The sequence below is a fragment of the Gossypium raimondii genome, chromosome 13, assembly GCF_025698545.1.
Source record: "Gossypium raimondii isolate GPD5lz chromosome 13, ASM2569854v1, whole genome shotgun sequence".
Taxonomy (NCBI): domain Eukaryota; kingdom Viridiplantae; phylum Streptophyta; class Magnoliopsida; order Malvales; family Malvaceae; genus Gossypium; species Gossypium raimondii.
Window position 1 is genome coordinate 10,308,049 of NC_068577.1, and position 19,908 is coordinate 10,327,956.

The 19,908-nt window shown below is 33.4% G+C and overlaps 1 protein-coding gene across 1 annotated transcript; it reads left to right on the top strand.

Annotated features, from left to right (window-relative positions):
• Positions 1-423: 423 nt before the first annotated feature.
• Positions 424-2,060, top strand: LOC105784554 (pectate lyase). The gene is made up of 2 exons (XM_012610460.2): positions 424-1,380; positions 1,472-2,060. The coding sequence occupies exons 1-2, from the start codon at positions 535-537 to the stop codon at positions 1,937-1,939; spliced, it is 1,314 nt and encodes a 437-aa protein (XP_012465914.1). The 5' UTR covers positions 424-534; the 3' UTR covers positions 1,940-2,060.
• The last annotated feature ends 17,848 nt before the right edge of the window (positions 2,061-19,908 follow it).

A 19,908-nucleotide genomic window follows, 5' to 3' on the forward strand; every position in this document is an offset into this window, starting at 1 on the left:
ACCTAGTATTTTTATATTGAAAGGTCCAATTAAAAATTAAATTCCAATTGATATCACATATTCGATTCAATAGAAATCAACCAACAATGTTACCAATTGAACTTTTACTTTTCAAATCAACCAAGTGGAAGGACTAAAATCTTGAAATTGAAAGCAAAGAGATTGAATCTCAAAATATTAAAGAGTAGAGGGATTGGAGAAGAATTAAAGCAATATTTATTTTTAATTTTCAATATTAGCATTCAAAATGTCGTAAAAATGCAAGAAAATCCTCAACTATTTTTATCAAAAAAAAATCTCAACGTTTTGTAGGCGCGAGAAACACTGATAGCCAAGTGTGTTTTGTAAATTTTATAATTTTAATGAATTCTGGTGTAGTATAAATAACAACATGATGGTGGTGTTCCATGCAGATCAAGCTCGAGTTCCACAATTTGGAATCGTAGCTTGTCTCTCCTATCCTATCAAGGTCCTGTTTGCATCCAACTAGTTGTTTCCAGGACCTAGGCTTTGATAGTTAAAAAAAAAACCACCATGGGTATTGCTGGTTATAGTTATAGTTGGTTTTTGTTGTCATTTTTCGCCCTAATCCCAACACTAAGAGCTCACATCGCTGAATATGATAAGTATTGGAAAGCACGAGAATTGGAAGCCATTGAGAACCTGAACAAGGCTTATCACCCCAATCCGGAGGAGGTGGTCCGGCATTACAATGACCACTTTGTCAATACCATGCTTGAGTATAATAACACCAGAAGGGTGTTGAAAGGAAAGAAAAACGGTCCCTGTGAGATTACTAACCCCGTTGATAGTTGTTGGCGATGTGATCCTAACTGGGTAAAGAACAGGAAGAGGTTGGCCGACTGTGCCCCTGGATTTGCTCGTGGTACTACCGGTGGAAAGGACGGCAAGTTTTACGTGGTCACTGACCCTAATGATGATATTGCTAACCCCAAGCCCGGAACTTTACGTCATGCAGTCACTCAACTCAGGCCACTTTGGATCACTTTCAAAAAATCCATGATCATCAAGCTGAAACAGGAGCTCATTGTTACAAGCGACAAGACCATTGATGCAAGGGGAGCTAATGTGCATATTTGCTATGGTGCTGGTATTACTGTCCAGTTTTCTAGGAATGTCATTATCCATGGCCTCCATATCCATCACATTAAACCCGCTACTGGTGGCATCATTAGGGATGCTGAAAACCACATTGGGTTAAGGACTGCCAGCGATGGAGATGCGATCTCTCTTTTTGGAGCAACCAATATTTGGCTTGACCATCTTTCCCTTTATGATTCCTCTGATGGTCTTATCGATGTTATTCAGGGTTCCACTGCCATTACCATTTCAAACTGCCATTTCACTGACCACAACGAGGTAATCTTACTTTCTTTTCTATTTGAAACTAAGCTCGAAAAGGTGTTTTTTTTAGTGACAAAACAATATAATTGAAATTAACAAATTGTAGGTGCTATTGTTTGGAGCAAGCGACAACTACGTTGCCGACGAGAAGATGCAGATCACTGTTGCTTTGAACCGCTTCGGTAAAGGATTGGTGGACAGGATGCCTAGGTGTCGATTAGGTTTTTTTCATGTTGTCAACAATGACTACACTCATTGGTTCATGTATGCCATTGGCGGCAGTAGCCACCCTACAATTATCAGCCAGGGCAATAGGTATATCGCGTCAAGCATCTACGTAACTAAGCAAGTGACTAGTAGGGGCTACTTATCACCGGAACAGTGGAATAAATGGAATTGGGTATCACAGGGTGACCACTTCATTAACGGTGCCTATTTTATTACATCCGGTGATCCGAATGCTAGCAAGCTATTCGGTGCTGAAAAAATGATGCCTTTCCAACCTGGTCGATTAGTCCCCAAACTCACAAGGTATGCCGGAACACTCCACTGCAGAATTGGTCGCCCTTGTTAAAAACATTATTTTGATATGCATACGTCCTCTCTTTTTGTTATGTACAACATTTGATACCCGTGCATTGTACATTTGGGATTTATTGGGAATGATTATCAGGAAATGTTATTATTTGATTCCACCCTATCTTTTTTTTTCTACTTTTAATAGATAATTAGAATTCTTATCACACGTGTACATGTGAAAACCACAATTTTAACCTGAGACATAAACAAAGACTAGGATAATCTTTCTATTCTAAAAAGAACTCTTGAATGAAAAGAAACTAATCTGAAGAGAACTATAAACAAATAAAAATAGAAGATCTATTTTGACTTAAAATGGATATATCCACATATCTCTCACTTATCTTTATGAAATGATAAAATATGGCAAAACCTATACCAAAAGTTGGTTCACGTAGGAATGGGCGTAGTAGTGCACGGAAAAGTGCACGTAGAATACGAAAGGAGTTATTCATGTTCAAGCAAGTTTTAACAATAGTTTGAAACTAATAAATAATAACACTAATTATAATGGTGTTGAAATAAATATTGGCATCAACCCAATAAAATACATTAATCAAATATATCTAATATATATTCTATTACAAGGTTTTCTTGCATTTTGGAAACCTTAAGTTTTGAGTTTAGAATTTGCCATGTGTCACCAATCATTTTAAAGTTGTCTAATTAACTAAAATTTTAACATTCATCAATAATCATGGACTAAGACCAATAAGTTTGTATAAATTTGGCATGTCCCAACTTAGATATTCAGGTATTCGGCTATTTTATAAAACACATCATTTTGAGAAAAGAAAGAAAGAAAAATTATGAGTGTTCTTGATATCGTAATATTCTTATTGCTGCAATGGTAATGGTGATTCCTCCCGATGTACTTGCATCACCATAAACTAAACTTAGGTTTTTACTACATCATTTAAAATGGACAGATCAAGTATATATATACGGTGGTGTATGAGTTTGATTGCTTTAAGGCTCAATGTGATTTGAGAATCCAACCAAGGCCCTTAATATTGTCGAAAGATTTGTTTCAAGAAGTTCACTTGGCAGGTTTGAGCTTCCACACATGACGTGTTACTTTTACTAATATAGAGTCAAATATTGAAGCAAACAAACTTGCAAAGCCAACAGTACATAGAATTAATAATTTGGTGTCTTTGTTTTGTGTAAGTAAATTGTTTAATTCCACTTTTTAATTTGCAGGTGCCAATGATTGAGTTCAAATGAGTTTATATTTTAGTGTGTTCTACGACATCATTGCACTGTTGTTATTGAGCCGCACTATAACCTTATTTGTAGTTATATCTACATTAAAAAATACTTTACTTTTTGACAATAATTTTTATTGACCCAAAATTACAAATTTAGCTTATTTTTATATTTTAATTTTGAAGATTTATTTATATTATATTTTTCTTTCACAATTATTTTTACCTCAAAAATATTAACATGATGTTAAGTTTTATTTTGTATAAATGTATATTTAATTAACTGAAAACATGATCATTTTATTTTATTGTAACTTTTAAATTTAATAACAATAATTGCATAATTTCAATATTTGTGATGAAAATGTTTGAAAATTCATAATATCAAATTTTAGGTATACTATGTTACTAATTATGATATAAAACTTAACTGACAAAAGTTGGAACCAAAATTTATTCGGTAAATGGAATAAAATATTATCACCATCATCATCGAAAATGGTAGTTTGTTCAAAATAGTTATTAAATTGTTATAGATATTATTGACAACACTTTTGAACTTCTAATCAAAATTTATATTATGAAAATAATTAAATGATTAGTAAAATTAGTAATATGAATAAAATTATCAATTATATCAAATTAATTGATTTAAAAACTGAAAAATATTTTAATTTTAAAACTGAAAATTTATTGTTTATATACATTTCTTTGAAGCTGCATATCTAATCCTCAACTTGTATAATCATATTTATGACGTTCTCCATAAATAAACATATATATAACTGTAAAGTAGTGTTTGAAAAGGCATCTAGTAATTGAATTTGGGTGTAATTATCTCGTAATTACAATAAAATGACATATTTGGGTAACCGTTTTAATCAACCTTAAAATCAAGTTAAAATGATTTTAATCATTTTTTAATCAAGTAAGAACCATTTTAACTAGTCAAACTATTTTTAAAATAAGTTAGAAAAGCTCCAGGCAAAAACTATTGATACCTTTTGGCCAAGTATCAATAGTTTTCAAAATATCGATACCCTTTTGAAAAATGATAGCAAATTGACCTTCTGTTTTTCACAAATTTAGCTAAGTATTGATCTGGTATAGATACCTTTCATATGGTATCAATAAATTTTTTTTGATATCGATATTTAAGCTCCAGCGGTTACTGAATTTTGCATTTAATGCAAAATTATTGATACCATTTTATCTAATATCGACACGCGACCTGTTGTAGGTGAATTAAATGCACTGGTTTTCACATCCCCAATGGCTCTATTAATTTCTCCAACAACCACAATGGTTGGAAATTAATTAAGGGTATAAATACCAGCTTGCAAATATCCTACAAAAACAAGAGAGAATATTCAAGCTTAAAGATCAATCAAACAACCTTTGTGCCAAAATTTTCTATACTTTTCTTTCATTCACTTGTGAGTTTCATTATTATTTCACCAGCTAAAATTTTCTTCTTTGTAATTGAGCTTAATTTGCAAACACATTGATCTTGTAAGGATAATTTCTTTTTTTCTTTTTTGTTTCTTTGTACCTCGTTGAGGGGGTTCGTGTCTTATGGTTTGGGGTAGAAACCTTAAGAGAGTTTGTAAGGTTAAACATTTCCTGAAAGGTTATCAAATTAGTGAATTTAGGAAAATCCTTTGTTGTGGAAAGCTAAGGTAGTGGAGTAGACAATTGGGGCCTAACCACTATAAATCGAAGTGTTTATTGTCTCTATACTTTTCTTAGCAACCACAAATTTTTAAGAGGCCAATTCACGCCCCTCTTGGTGATTTCAAGTTGAATTATCGAGCTAACAATTTGTATCAAAGTTAGTCTATGTTAGATGGTTTTAACAACCAAAGAGTATATTCTTGAGGAAGCTCAATAATCAACTCAATTCCTACAATGACGTTTACTTCCGACTCAAATTTTCTTGGTGAGTCTCAATATATGTCCAAGCCTCCTTATTTCAATGGTTCCAATTATTCATATTGGAAGACAAGGATGATGCTATTCATCTAAGCAAATGATCTTGTGGTTTGGGACATTATCATGGATGACCCTTTAATAGCAAGAATGAGAGTTCTTAGTTCCAAAGAGTAAGAAAGAATGGAATAAAGAAGATAGAAGGAGTATTCAACTCAACGCCAAAGCCATGCACACTCTCATTTGTGCACCTGGTTTGGATAAGTATTGTAAAGTACCGTTATGTTCAAATGGCAATGTGATATGGGATAAACTTGAGGTAACTCATGAGGGAACTAGCCAAATGAATAAGTTAAAGGTGGGAATCCTTACTCTCAATTACGAGATCTTTAAGATGAAGCCCGAGGAGCACATCAAAACAGTGTTCGATAGATTCAACATCATCATTAACGGACTAAAATCCTACGAGAAGACCTATCTCAATAAAGAAGTTGTGAAAAAGATGCTTCGAAGCTTGCTGAAATCATGAGAAGCCAAAGTGACTGTTATTGAAGAGGCAAAGAATTTAGAAATGTTGACCTTGGATTAGCTCATTGGTTCTTTTCCTACATATGAGATGGGGATCAATTAAGAGGTAGAAGAAGATAAGAATGAGAGGAAGAAGGTTGGTGTTGCTCTCAAATCCATTACCATTGAAGATAGTGAATCAAGTGAAGAGGTGGATGAGGACAAAGAAATGACCATGTTTGTTAGGAGATTCAAGAAGTTTATGAGGTCCAATAGAATGAGAAAATTCTAAAACAAGAAAGGAATCAAGCTTGAATCTACCAAGGAGAAGGACCCTATCATATGCTATGAATGCAAGAAGTTGGGACACATCAAGTTTATTGTCCCTAATAGAAGGAAAAGGGGTCAAGAAAACAAACGTTGAAGACTCTTGTTGCTACTTGAACTGATGAGGATTCATCTGGTAATGAAGAAAAAGAAGTAGCCAACCTTTTCCTTATGGCCATTGATGATCCTAAGGTAACTTCTAACTCACCTATTTCAAATTCTTATTCTTTTGATCAGTTGCAAAATGTCTATGATGAATTAGGCATGGAGTTTGAATTAATGGTTTCAAAATATAGTAAAACTATTTCAAAACTAAAAGATGAAAATAATTCACTCTCTAAAGTCAAGCATGAACTTGAAAGTAATATAAATGATTTTGAGAAAAAGAATAGTGACTTGCATAATTTACTTTCTAAATTTCATGAGGATCATCAAAAGCAACTTGAGTTGTTTAAGAGTCAAAAAGCTCACTCTAACAAAGTTTTACCAAAAAGATTTCTAAGAGGAGAAAGCTCAAACCAAAAATTTGTTAAAACTAGTTTTAATTTCTATATAGAGGTCCCCCAAGTTTTTAGAAAGGAAAAATTATTAAAAGTGTGTGGGTCCCTAAAGGACTCATAAGTACTCAATATAAGGACATCCTTTCAAAATGGATACCTAAAAGGACTAGAATTATAGGAACTAATGCTTATGGACCCAAAAGAATTTCGGTACCAAAAATCAAAGTTTGATGCAATCGTAAACCAACCAAAAAATTGACTAAGGTAAGTACACCTATCAATTAATAATATAGCTACGGTGAGCAAAGATATTGTTCCCACGAAGACTAAAAGTATCAGTAATTACCGTATTTCTATTATTTAATAGATAAATTCGAGTGATTGATTAAAAATAAAATTAACTAATTAATTAACTACGAACGCGACAAAGGAAAAATCAGGAAAATAATTTAATAATAACCAAAAAGTGAAACAATATCTAGGAAAGAATTCACCTAGACTTCAACTGTCGCTATTAATCTAAATTATGCAATTTTTTCACTAAGTATCTTAAAAAATAGAAATCCCTAAATTATGCTAATATCTCTTTTGAAAGTAAGAGGAACTGGCTCTAGGTTGATTAATTGAAATTCCTTTATATTTGAAACTCATATTATCGCATTAACTCGATCTATGGATTCTAGTATTAGATTTGAATCTAATCCGATAGATTTATGTCATCTTATTTGTAGGATTGAATGCAACTCCACTCAATTATGTAAGATCTACTCATAAACAAGGTCTATTCCTCCTCTAATTTAAGCACAACACATGGCTCAATAGTCTAGAAATATTAAACCAAGAATTAAACATACATAATTGAGAATAAGATCTAAGTATTTATTATGTAAAATAAAAATCAAAAGACAAAATTCATCATAGGGTTTCCTCTCCTAGGTATTTAGAAAATTATTCCATGCTTGTAAATAAAAGCATCCAAATGTAGTATTAATTAATTAATATAAACAGTTATATTAATTAATTTTGGTCAAAATATAAAAGATACGAAAATTAATATTCTTTTGGAAATAATATAATTAATATATGAATTTTATTCATACAAAATGTTAATTTTATATATTTTACCGAATTTATTAATATAAACAATTATATTAATTAATTTTGATCAAAATATAAAAGACATGGAAATTAATATTCTTTTGAAAAAGAATATAATTATATATAAATTTGATTCATACAAAATATTAATTTTATATATTTTACTGAATTTATTAATATAAATAGTTATATTAATTAATTTCGTCAAATTATAAAAACATGAAAGTTAATATTCTTTTGGAAAGAATATAATAAATATATGAATTTGATTCATGCAAAATATTAATTGTATATATTTTATTGAATTTATTAATATAAACATTATATTAATTTATTTCACTCAAAGTATAAAATATATGAAAATTAATATTCTTTTCTAAAGAATTTTTTTTCTAACTTTCCATTTGTCTTCTCTATTAATAAGGAATAATCCTATACTCTTTTGGAAAGAATATAATTTTTTTTTTTAACTTTCCATTTGCCTTCTCTATTAATAAGGGAATAATCCTGGTTTTCCTTTTTAATATGTGATATCAAAAAGGATAAAAGGATGATAATCGCTTAGTGTGTTAAGGTTACCAACTTAATAATTTAAAAGGTCTAGCAATCGTTTTTAACTTTCTCTAAAAAGTTCAAGACAAGGTGGTTGTTCATTTTTTACTGGAAGACTACGTGGAGGTCGGGACATTTTAATTGTGGCTTGGAATCGACATTGAATCAGCAGCATCCTTTCTACGTTTTCAGTAAAGAAGGTATATTTTTAACCCTATTTTAACCTAATTCGTTCTTCGTACATGGATCCTTGGCTGTGGATTGTTGGAATAATTTCTTCACTGCGCCACGGGACATACCAGCGGTCCCAACAGTTGTACCAGAGCCACTTGTACGATACGGATTCAGGATTAAATTTATTGTCTGATTCGATTTTATGAGATACATGTATATTATGTTTAATATGCACGGTGTTTGGAAATGCATGGTTAAAGCTCGATAACCCATTTAATTTATTATTTGCAAAGGTTGTAATTTTATAAATATGACCTAAGTGACGTGCCTTTCTATATTTCTCTTGTACTTCTCTTCTCATCTTACTCCCTCGTATGTAAAATGAGTTTCTATGATTGTAAATTGTACGAGTTGATACGGACTAGAGTAAAAGATGGTTGGGCTACCTAAAGTGGAAAAGAAGCTTGAGAAGCGGCATAAACCCTTAGGACTCTGTACAATTCTCCTATTAGCCTTAGAGGAACCATATTAGTTTTATGGGCTAAAACCATTGCATTTATTTATTGCTTTATATTTTTCTTGTATATGATACAATTGATGATATGTTAGCAAGCATATTATAGGATATTGATAAGATCAATTAAAGGATTAAATGGAAAAATGTTTACCATTAATGGTGAGATTAATTTAATTTAAAAACCCATTAATAAAATATTAAGTTAAAATTGCCTTCCAATATTTACCCTCATTAAAGCCTTGATCGATATAATTTGGGTTCTCGCTAAAGCAAAGTACATGTATCTATATTGATCAATTGTGAAGAATAAGCAAGTAATATTCACCAATTATGATATTGGTTAATAAATGGAATGATGAAATGTGCAATTGTACACAATCTTTAACAAGTATAAAGTGACAAGTAAATGTCAAGTTATCATACCCACAAGGATTGTGAAAGAAAAATATTTATGAAATGTAAATCAAACACTTTGGTGAAGGGAAAAATATGTTGTTTTGAAGAAGTGAATAAAAACTAAAATTAACTAAGTAAAAAATTAAAAGTAAAAATTCTAATGCACAATTTCAAAAGGATGAGTTTTAATCAATATGACATAATTGTGTTAGATCAATTACATTCCTTAAATTAGAATTACTAAACTCATGTTAATGTTGTTACGAATATTTTCATGGCAACTTGGTAATTTGTTAACTACTGCACATACATACTTACTAAATAAATTTACTACGAAACTGCATGAATTAGAGCTCAAAAGGTACTAAAAAGCCAATATATTTTTGTGTTTCCAATAACTTAACTAGGTTACTCTAATAATAATAGATACCTAGAGGCAAGTGATCTGTCGTAACTCGGTGTAACAGATTAAACTAGTTTTCACACTTTAGGAGCTTGAACTTAAGCAATTTAGTTAAGTTTTAAATTACATTTCCGTATGATTATTTAAGTTCAATAAAGTGTGAGATAAAATACTTTGTAAGTGTGCAGGAGACCATTAGAAGGCGTATTAAATTGATATCGGTTGCTAGGTTGCAACACGGAGTATTGGATGTCACAACATAGGGAGAAAAATAGAAGAATTTCAAGGCTACCTTCAATGTCGCGACACAGCCTGAGGATGTCACGACATATCCCTGAAGATACCCTAATGTTGAGCATACAACCCTCGATGTCGCGACACAAGACCTAGTGTGTCACAACATCACCTCTGTACGTGAAATAATTACGAGTTAGGGGCATTTTGGTCCATACAATCAAATGTTAAGCACGATGACAGTAGTTGACCTAGGGTTGAGGACGACGGCCACCCTAAAGTCTATAAATAGGCTCATTTAACACATGTTATGGACACCTTTTGATATTGTATAATTTTCTCTTTAGATATAGTCTTTTAGTTTTTCTCTTTTCTTAGGTTTTAGATTTTATTTTCGTTCATGCTATTTACTTTTATGAAGAAATCATATTTGGGAATTGCTGTCAAACTCTGTTAGGATTCAATGCTTAATTTTACATTCAAATCAAGCTCTTCTAAACTCTATTCTTTTGAATTGTTCTTTATGTGAATTCTTTCTATCAAGATTATATTGTTTATTAGTACCATGAGGAATTAATCCTCTTGTGGGGGATTAGCGAGTAAAGGTATGATTAATTAACTATTTTGTAGAGGTTTCTTAACGACTCAGCTATTCAAGAAAGTAAGAACCTAAACCCCAAGCCTGACAACCTTAGGAAGTCATTAAGGTGGGAATTAACCCAAATTTGGTATGGTCTATCCGTGAACACTTTAACCCTGAACCGATCTGGACTATGAGGTCGAGAGAAAAGTAGTTCTTGCCGACTCTATATGTCAATGGAAGATCTGAAGATCCTACTACGGTATTGACTAGTTGATTAAACAAGAAAAACCTAGACGGCAGTTGATTATGACTACCGTAGTGAGCTAATCACACATGCCCAGATTTGATACATATTTGATTTCTCGTGTTTTATTTTTTCTCTATTATTTCCTTTCTTATCCTTTTTAGTATTATTTATCCAAACCTTTCTTTTAATTCTCCATACTATAATCCAATTAAAGTACTAATTAGATATATTTATGTTTAGATTAGAACTAATTTAGTGCTCACCTCCCTTGGATACGACCCTCGGACTACTTACCTACTCCGTTGTAACTATATTACAACCTGACTCGTATACTTGCAGATATCACTTTTTATAACTATATGCAGGATTTCTACTATGGACGTTTGTACGTTCGGAGGCAGTCAGGTTGTTGCTGCCGTTGTCAAGAAGGCAACTTTATTACTTTTATTTTTTTCATATTAATGGGATAATTAGGAAATACTCAAATTATAGGTACGATTTTAGTTTATTTAATTATTTGATAAATATTACTAACATTTCTCTACTTTTTAAGAAATTCTCATGAACATTCTTATCCATAATAATAACCCAGGAATTAGTTTGGCATAAACCATGGATAATTTTGATTATATGTGATTGGATGGGGAATTAGATTATGATAATGACATTTACGAGGAAGGATTCTGTGAGGAATGCAAGATCCAATAGAACTAGTGATTACTGATGCTTGAACTAAGTCAACTCCAAAAAGGAAATCCAATTTTTTATGCAAGAAGATGATGCACATATCGATACAAATTTAATGGATTATCAACTAGGTGAAGAGAAGAACTCATCGGAACACACTTGTGAAAAAGGGGGAACTCTCGAACAGCCGACTAATCTTGAGTATGGAAAAGCATCCGAGCAAATTAGGAGAAATAGCCTCACGAGAAATTATAGAACCAATTGAGGAAATGGTGGTAAAAAAAAGGGATCAATTGGGAGTTGGCTTCACAGCCCAAATGACGATAGGTTCTATTGATTGGTACAATGCACAAGGATCGGATAATACGTCTCTATCCCAACGGCCGGAGATAATAATATTTGATGCTAATCTAGTGGAAAATATCTAAAGTCTCAAAACCTTGTGAAAGGAAGTGAGGAGAAACATGCAATTATGAAGGATACATTTAATTTGAATATCTTTTACAAGATATCAATCTTTAATCAGACACCCCAAAAGTTTAATGATTTAGGGATTTTTCGAATGTTGAAAAACTCAAAAAAATACACTTTGACAAGATTTATGCTTACAAGGCAGGCATCAATCAAACAAGATTACTAGAAAGCGTGGGACTGAGGCCAAAGGAACCACAAATTACTCAGTTACTACACCAATCACCTAGTAGACTTATAACTCAGTGTGTAGAAAAAACTAAAAACTTTTGGAACCAAAACTCAAGTTATGTGGTACATAATGATGTTCTAGTTGAGACACGCAAGGTACCCTCCATAACACTATTCTCGTTAAATGCATTGTTTAAATCATAATGCCATGGCAATCTCCAAATTTATTGTGGAACACAAACTATAAAAAAGGGTTAGGGTGGTTGCGCTATTATTTGAGTCTAAAAGGGACTAATTGCTATGGTATGTGGAAAGAATTGTCAGTGATTAGCATAGGTCGAAAAGGTAAATTCAAAGAGCATGATAAATGAACAAAGGCAGAATAGCATAACGGATGTTAGACTAATACCAATAGAAACAAAACATGAGTGGCGTCCAAATGCAGATTAAAAGAGCTGACGAATGAGTCTGGTAGCAAGACCTGACATCTTTAGTTAGCTCTAACCTACTATATATTAATTTATATTATACTGGCCAATTAATTGAAATTTTATCGATAGATTCAATATAGGTCTAATACACACTTGAGGCACCCAAAAAATTAAAAATTTAGGAAAAACAGAGGAAGAGTAACAACATGATAACTTCATGTCACAACATTAAGCCCAAAATTGAAGGAACTAAGAAAAATATATAAACGTCGGGACACAAAAACTACATGTCGCGACAGACAAAACAGATTGCTTAGATTCCCAAAAATTTAGAGTGTGTTGCGACATTCAACCCCAATGTAGTGACATAGAAGACAATCCCAAAAAAATTCAAAACTGATAGGAATGTCACGATACAGAACCCCAGTGTCACGACATCACTGCAATTTTTTACAGGGTTGACCCGACCCGATTGCGCAACTCGACGAAATAACTCATATTTTACCCGATTTTTAACCCTAAAAACCCTTGATTTTAACTTAAAAAATTCTAATCCAACCTATAACCCTCTCTTAAAAACTAAAACCTTTCCAACACTCTCTATATTTAAAACCCTTCTTTTCCATCCAAGCCCTAGCCACACAAATCCCCATTGCTATTTCCAAGGCTCTATTTGGGTGGAACATCACCAAGCACTTGGAGAAAAAGTAGAAACAAATGCAAGAAGGTTAACATTAAGTGTTCTTTTACTCATTTTATTATTCTATTAATTTTTTTATTACATTAAAGGTGAACAATAGAAAATGTCTACTAGGAAAAGTAAGAAAGCTACAGTCCAAGAAACTCTGATAGTTTCGAACCTTGCGAAATTTTAGAATCCAAACGCTAAAAATATCTCAATCTATAGGGTAGAGCATTCATTCAAGAGTGATGGTTCAAACCCTCAATGATTTTGTGTAACAAAATTTAGACTTTAGTTAGGTACCATCGTTGGGAGCAATTTTGTATCACTCCCAAGGAAACCGCGATGATCTCAATAGTGCAAGAATTTTATGCTTCTTTTAGAGACCAGGAGATACAAAAAAGACAAAATTTGGATACAGTAATAGCGAGAGCCGAAGAGGTGTTGATTACTTCTAAGGAGATTTGTGAGTTCTAAGATATACCCTACTATAGCAAAGAATTCCTTAATAACACTGATTTAGATAAATTTGAGGATATAGATATGAAGGATGTCATTAAGTACTTAACTCAGGGTAGAGGTACATGAAACTATAGGTTAGAAACAGATTTACCAACTAACTTCAATCAAGCGATAATGTTAACGGTAGCAAAAATGTGGGCGCAGTTCATAGGCCCATATTAAATGCTTCGAACGTTAATACTTTTCGAGCTATTTGATTATATGACATTTTGTAGCTCAATAAAATATGTGAGTAGATGGATCTACCGTGAAATGAGGCACTCTACGCACAACCAAAAAAAAGAATCTCCTTTTCCTGCTTGGTAACTGAACTATGTCGAAGAGCAGAAGTTTCGATGGGCGAGAATGAGCAATTCATGAAGCCAACAAGAAGCATAATCGAGGATTCGTTATATACACAATATGTTAAGCTTCAAAGAAAACAAATCATGAACTAGAATAAGATGAGGAAAGAAAATATAGACATTCTGATTTCGCTTAAACGAAAAGAGAAGTCGAAAGCTCGAAGAGGGGCAAGCAGGAGCGTAAAGGAAAAACTTGATGGGGTGATTAGGTGGATGTAGGAAATAGGCCCAGTACTCTAAGGATTTGCCCGACTGAATGGGTTAAGAGTTCCAAATTACCTGACGGACATGTTCGGCCCATCTAGACACATTATGGAGATGAAGAGGAAGAGGCAACTCCAGAGACTGAGAGGGGACAAGAACTCCCGAGAGAAGAAGATGATTATGAGGCAGCTTTCCAGATGCAATATTCTACACCAAAAGAGCCTGTCATTTTAAACCCCACCCGCCATGTACCTCTGATGGGTTGGAGCTCTCACCAAAGATATGGCAAGGGAAAAGAGAAAGCACCAATGGAAAGGAGGCACTCGTTTCATTTTAATGATTCTGATGAATATTGAATTGAATTTTATTTTTATTGGATTGTATTAATTTTTGGATGATTATTAAAATTTTAATTTGTTAGGAGTAGGAGTAATAGTAATTTTTTAGTTCTTTTTCTCTCAGTTGCGAAATTTTTTATGTAAGAACCTCACATGGAAGATACACAAAAATTTTGAGCTTAAAAACAAAGGAGGAGGCACCCATCAATAGCCAACAGAATTATAACGATCAATCGGGTAACTTCTTTCCTTATTTTTTATACAGGCTACACATTGAGAACAATGTGTTATCTAAAGTGTAAGGGTAAAATAGAAAATCTATTTTAAATGTTTAGGCATTTCTTTTTTATTTTTCTTGTCATTTATGTGCTTGAGCTTGTAGAAATACAAGTGATTCATTAGGAGCATGTACATAGTTTGATTCTATTTACAATAAATTTGGCATAAGAATAATTTAATTTAAATCTGTTATTATTAGACTAATGAGCTTTATATATTACATTGTAAATAAGTATTAAGCAATCGAATGTGTCAAATGATATAAGAGAATACAAGGAACAAGCATGCTAGTATGAATAATAAATTGTTGAATCTGTGATTATTTGGTTGACTAAATTTTTGAATATTGAGATACCTGTAGATGACCTAAGGTATTTTTTGGTATACACTCAGAGCCAAAAAGCCAACCTTATTTATTCATCTTTAGTACCTATTTTGAGCCATAAAACCCTTCTTGATGAACCTTTATACAAAACCCAAGCAAAAATATCAATTTGTACTTTCCCTTTTTCTTTGGTCCTGAACTACACAACTAGACGTCTGGTCATATGTATTGAGGGTTAAGTAGATACATTATGGTGGATTTTGTAAAAAGAGAGTGAAATAGGGGTGATCAATGTGATATAGTGATTATAGGTTCGCAAATATGTGCACCAAAAGAAAATTACAAGAAAAAAATCAAAACGAGTAGAAAAGGTACTTGAAAAGTAAAAGCATTTGTGAGTTCGATGAGTTAGAAAAAAAAGGTGAAAAAGTCACAAAAGAAGAAAAGCTCATTCATTAGTGCACAAAAACGTGTGAGCTAATCATAATTGTTATATTATGTTGTAACTTCCTATGTGGAGAAATAAGGAAGGTGAAAGGAGAAATAATGCAGTGAGCGAAAAGGGTTACTGACTGCCTCCGAACATACTAATATTCAGAGTGTGAATACTATAGTAAAATATATATATGAGGCAGTATCCACAAGTATACAGGTCCAGTTGTAATATAGTTACAATGGAGTGGGTAAGTACTCTGAGGATGGTACCAAAGGGAGTCTAGTACTAGATCAATTTTAACCTAAACACCAAAAGATCTAATTAGTACTTGAAATAAATTATAGTAAAAAATATAAATAAAAAGAATTTTTAATATTTTTATAATAATAAGATATAATAAATAAATAAATATCAAGAGATTGACAAGTAGAATTGATCAAATTTGGTTATGGGTGATTAGCTCGCTTCGATAATCTTTATTAACTATCGCTTCGGGTTCCTTATCAATCAACTAGTCTATATCCTAATAGGATCTTCCGGTCTTCCTTAAAATAATGAGTCCATAATGACTACTTATCTTCTGACCTCACAGTCTAGACCCGTTTAGGGAGAAGGTATTCACGGATAGGTCATACTAATTTTGGGTTAATTCCCACCTTGATGACTCCTCAGGGTTGCCAAGCCTAGGGTTTAGGTTCTTCCTTTCCCAAATAGTTGATATGTTGAGTGAACCTATAAAACAATTAATAGATCAAACCTTCACTCGCTAATCCTCCGTAAAAGGATTAGTTCCTCGTGGTTTGCATGAACAATATAGAATCAATATGAAGAGTAAACATAATAAATAAATCGAAAGCATAGAGTTTAAGAAAAATTTTGATTTGTATTCAGTATGAATGTGAATCGACAAAGTTTGATTGTCTCAACAAATCAGATCTCTAGATATAAAATAAAGAAAAAACTTGAAAGTAAATCTAAAACCTAGGAAAAGAAAAAAAACTAAATTGAAACCAAAAGAGAAATTTGAAGCTAAGTAATTGATGTTCATAATGAGTGACAAATGAGCCTATTTATAGATTTCAAGTGGTCGTCGTCTTTAACCCTAGGTTAGTTGATGTTCCCAAGCTTTAAGTTGGATTGTGCAGACCAAAACGCACATTGGCTCATGTTACTTTTTGTCCAGAGTCGATGTTGCGACACATCAGGACTTGTGTCGCGACATAGGAGTCAGTATACTTCTCATGGGATGTCTTTAGGGTATGTTGCAACACCATAGGTTGTGTTGTAACACCGAAGGTAGTCTCATGATTTCTCCTTTCTGCTCCCTATATTGCGACATTTATCATTTCGTGTTGCGACATAGTGATCAGCATCGATTCAGTAGGTCTTCTAATGGTCTCCTACACACTTACAATGTTCATTAGTGTAACACCCCAAACCCGGCCTAGATGTTATGGCTGAATCTGGCGATGTCACATGATAGCGTGTTTGAAAACTGATGCTCGTGTTGAAAAACTGTAACTTTGCTTAAAACAATTCCCGTTTAGGTCTCATCATTATCTTTTATTAATCCTAAAATAGTGATTTTTTATTCAATCATTAGTTTGCAAAATATTATATGTTGCAGAAGCTTTTTAAAACAATTTGTGTCCTTGTGGGTATTTTGCTAAAATACATGCATTTCTTTTAAAAACCATTATTTTATCTACCTCTAGCAGATCTAAAACATAAAGCAGTATAAAAATTTAAATTTTAAGCAAAAACTCATAGCGGCCATTATTATAGAAAAATACCCCAAATAAAGCTTAAAAAAACTTAATTAAATATGAAACAGTAAAAAGGAGTCGTGTGGCCATAACTGAGTCCTCTACTGCTTCAATCTACCTAAGTTTGGGGATTACCTGAACAGATGAATCAGAAGGGTGAGTTTACGAAAACTCAGTGTGTAATCCCCACATAAACAAGCAGACAGTATGCAATCTAGTTTGGGCCTAAGCCTATTTCGATAACAGTTTTAGTTTCAATTAAGGCCTTAGCCCATTACAATACAGAAGCATTCATGCATTTGGGCATTGGCCTATTACAGTATCAATACTCAGTACAGTAATAGATATGCAGTATCAAATCCTACCCAACCAGCCTCTACACTCCAACTCCGTCCAACCCTACACTCCATGTGGAGATATAATCAACCCACCCATCCCTACACTCCAAATAGCACCGAATACGGCATTAGACAGTAATTTAAGCTGCCAGTAATTTAGGCTTGAGACCTTTCAGTACACTTCCTCGAAACAATATAACCCCACCCCAATGCAATGCCATATACAAATATGACATGCTAAAACATAATATCATGCATAAAATCAGGGCATACAGTATCAAACCAGTGGGACATCACTACGCTTAATAACAAGCATAATCGTATCAGACATACAATCATTTCAGTCAATTAGGGGTCTAGGTAAGCTTATCGACCTTACAGTAGGTCCACAGTTGACTCAGGTGACCCGTGCAACCTTAGCAATCAAACAGTGAAAATGGGCCCACTGCCCATGTTGCATGCCCATGTGGGCCCACACGGCCCAAAGTGGCCTTGGCCATGTGGATCTCACGACCTGGCCCAATATTCCCACACGCCCGTGTGGCCCACACGGTCCAATTCGGCCTGGCCCATGAATTGCACATAGCCAGCCTTGTCGATCACACGCCCATGTTCGATCACATGGCCTACCACACAGGCAGTCGCACACTTGTGTGGCGTCGACAATCACACTTTTTGGCTTTTCGTCGATTTTTGTTTTCAGAGTTTTGTTTACACACCTAATTTCATTTGAAGTTAACCCGCACTCCGAGTACTCCAAAACCTAGATTCAACCAAAACATCATTCAATCAACTACTTAACTCATTATTCAATCAAAGCCTAACGAAGTTAAAAATCGAACAACAATCGAAACCCTCTTATCGAAGTCAATCGAAATCGCACCCTCAATTCCTTGAAGATGCACAAACTAACCCTTAGTCTCCACCTAAAATGAGAGTCACAAACCTTTTCGTTAAACCTTTAATGGGATTACAGTGTAAACTTGAATTAAATCATATTTACCTATCAAACACAACCCTTCATTAAATATCTTATAAAACGAGACAACAAAACACCTAAATCACTTACCCAACTGACGAAAGAAGTAGTGCAATTTGGTAATGCAAGAGAGAACGAATCGAAAAAGGGAATCAAAGACTGAAAAGGGGCAAAATAGAATGGTGACGGCAAGAAGAGAAAAAGAAAATGATGAGAAGGGAAGTGCAAAGCCGAAAGGGAACAAAAGGCAAAGCAGAACTCACTTAGCAATATTCGACCAAGAAGAGGAGCAAGATGACGCATGGCCGGCTTGAGGGGAAGGGGAAACTAGCATCAAAAATTTGGGAACAGAAAAGGGAAACTGAATTTCTTTAAAAATAACTGCAGCAAGTGGGGAAATTTTGGCTAAAAACAAAAAGAAGGAAGAAAAGATGGATAGTAGAAAATCGAAAAAACACAAAAAGAAAGGAGGAAGAAAACCTCTTCAGCCAAAAATTCTATTATGGCTGAAATTCCTCAAGATAGTGCCCATATCCCCCCAAAACACTCCCCTCAATCCATAATCCTTAAAATCTCTCCCCCCAAACCGTCCACTACTTCCTTACTACACCTCAAATTCTCATGATTTGACTGCAATCCAAACTCCTTCACGGCACAAATAACAAAAATAATACTCCTGCCCAAACTCGAACACAAGACCTTTAGCACACCAACTCATCACTTAACCACCAGACCAGCAAGCCCATTTTGTCATATTTTACCAACGTTTATTTATGAGCCTGCTGATTAGAGATAGAGGTTTATTCATTTAATAACAAAAAAATTCCCAAGCTAAAGCTTGAACTTGGGACCTCTCAGACACTTCCCAGAACACTTAACCACTAAAGCAGACAGATATTTGTGTCACAAACATACAAAAATAAATACATAAGGGATTTTTGGGGCATTACAATTAGCTCATCCTTAAGCCTCATTCGGCCAGTAAGGTCAATAAAAGACTCAAGTTACACATTTTATTGTCTTTAAGAAAACTTAGGAAAACATAATTAAAACCTAATGAAAATAGTTACTTTCAAGCTTTTAAAGTGCGAAAATTAGTCTAATCTAATACACTTAATTACGACAGGTCAAACTCCCCCACACTTATGTCATTGCTTTTTGTCAAGAAACACAAAAAAAAAAACAAGAAATATAATAGACAACCCTTGAGCAAATATAATGCATGTATTGAATTTAGAGCACATGACTAGGCATTTCATATTAACAAATAGCTTCGACATGATGAATAATTGGTTTACCACTTTTGACCTCAAACA

Coding starts and splice junctions, on each gene's coding strand:
- LOC105784554 (XM_012610460.2), top strand. CDS start 535: ATGGGTATTGCTGGTTATAGTTATAGTTGGTTTTTGTTGTCATTTTTC. Junction 1,381..1,471: donor ATTTCACTGACCACAACGAG/GTAATCTTACTT, acceptor AACAAATTGTAG/GTGCTATTGTTTGGAGCAAG.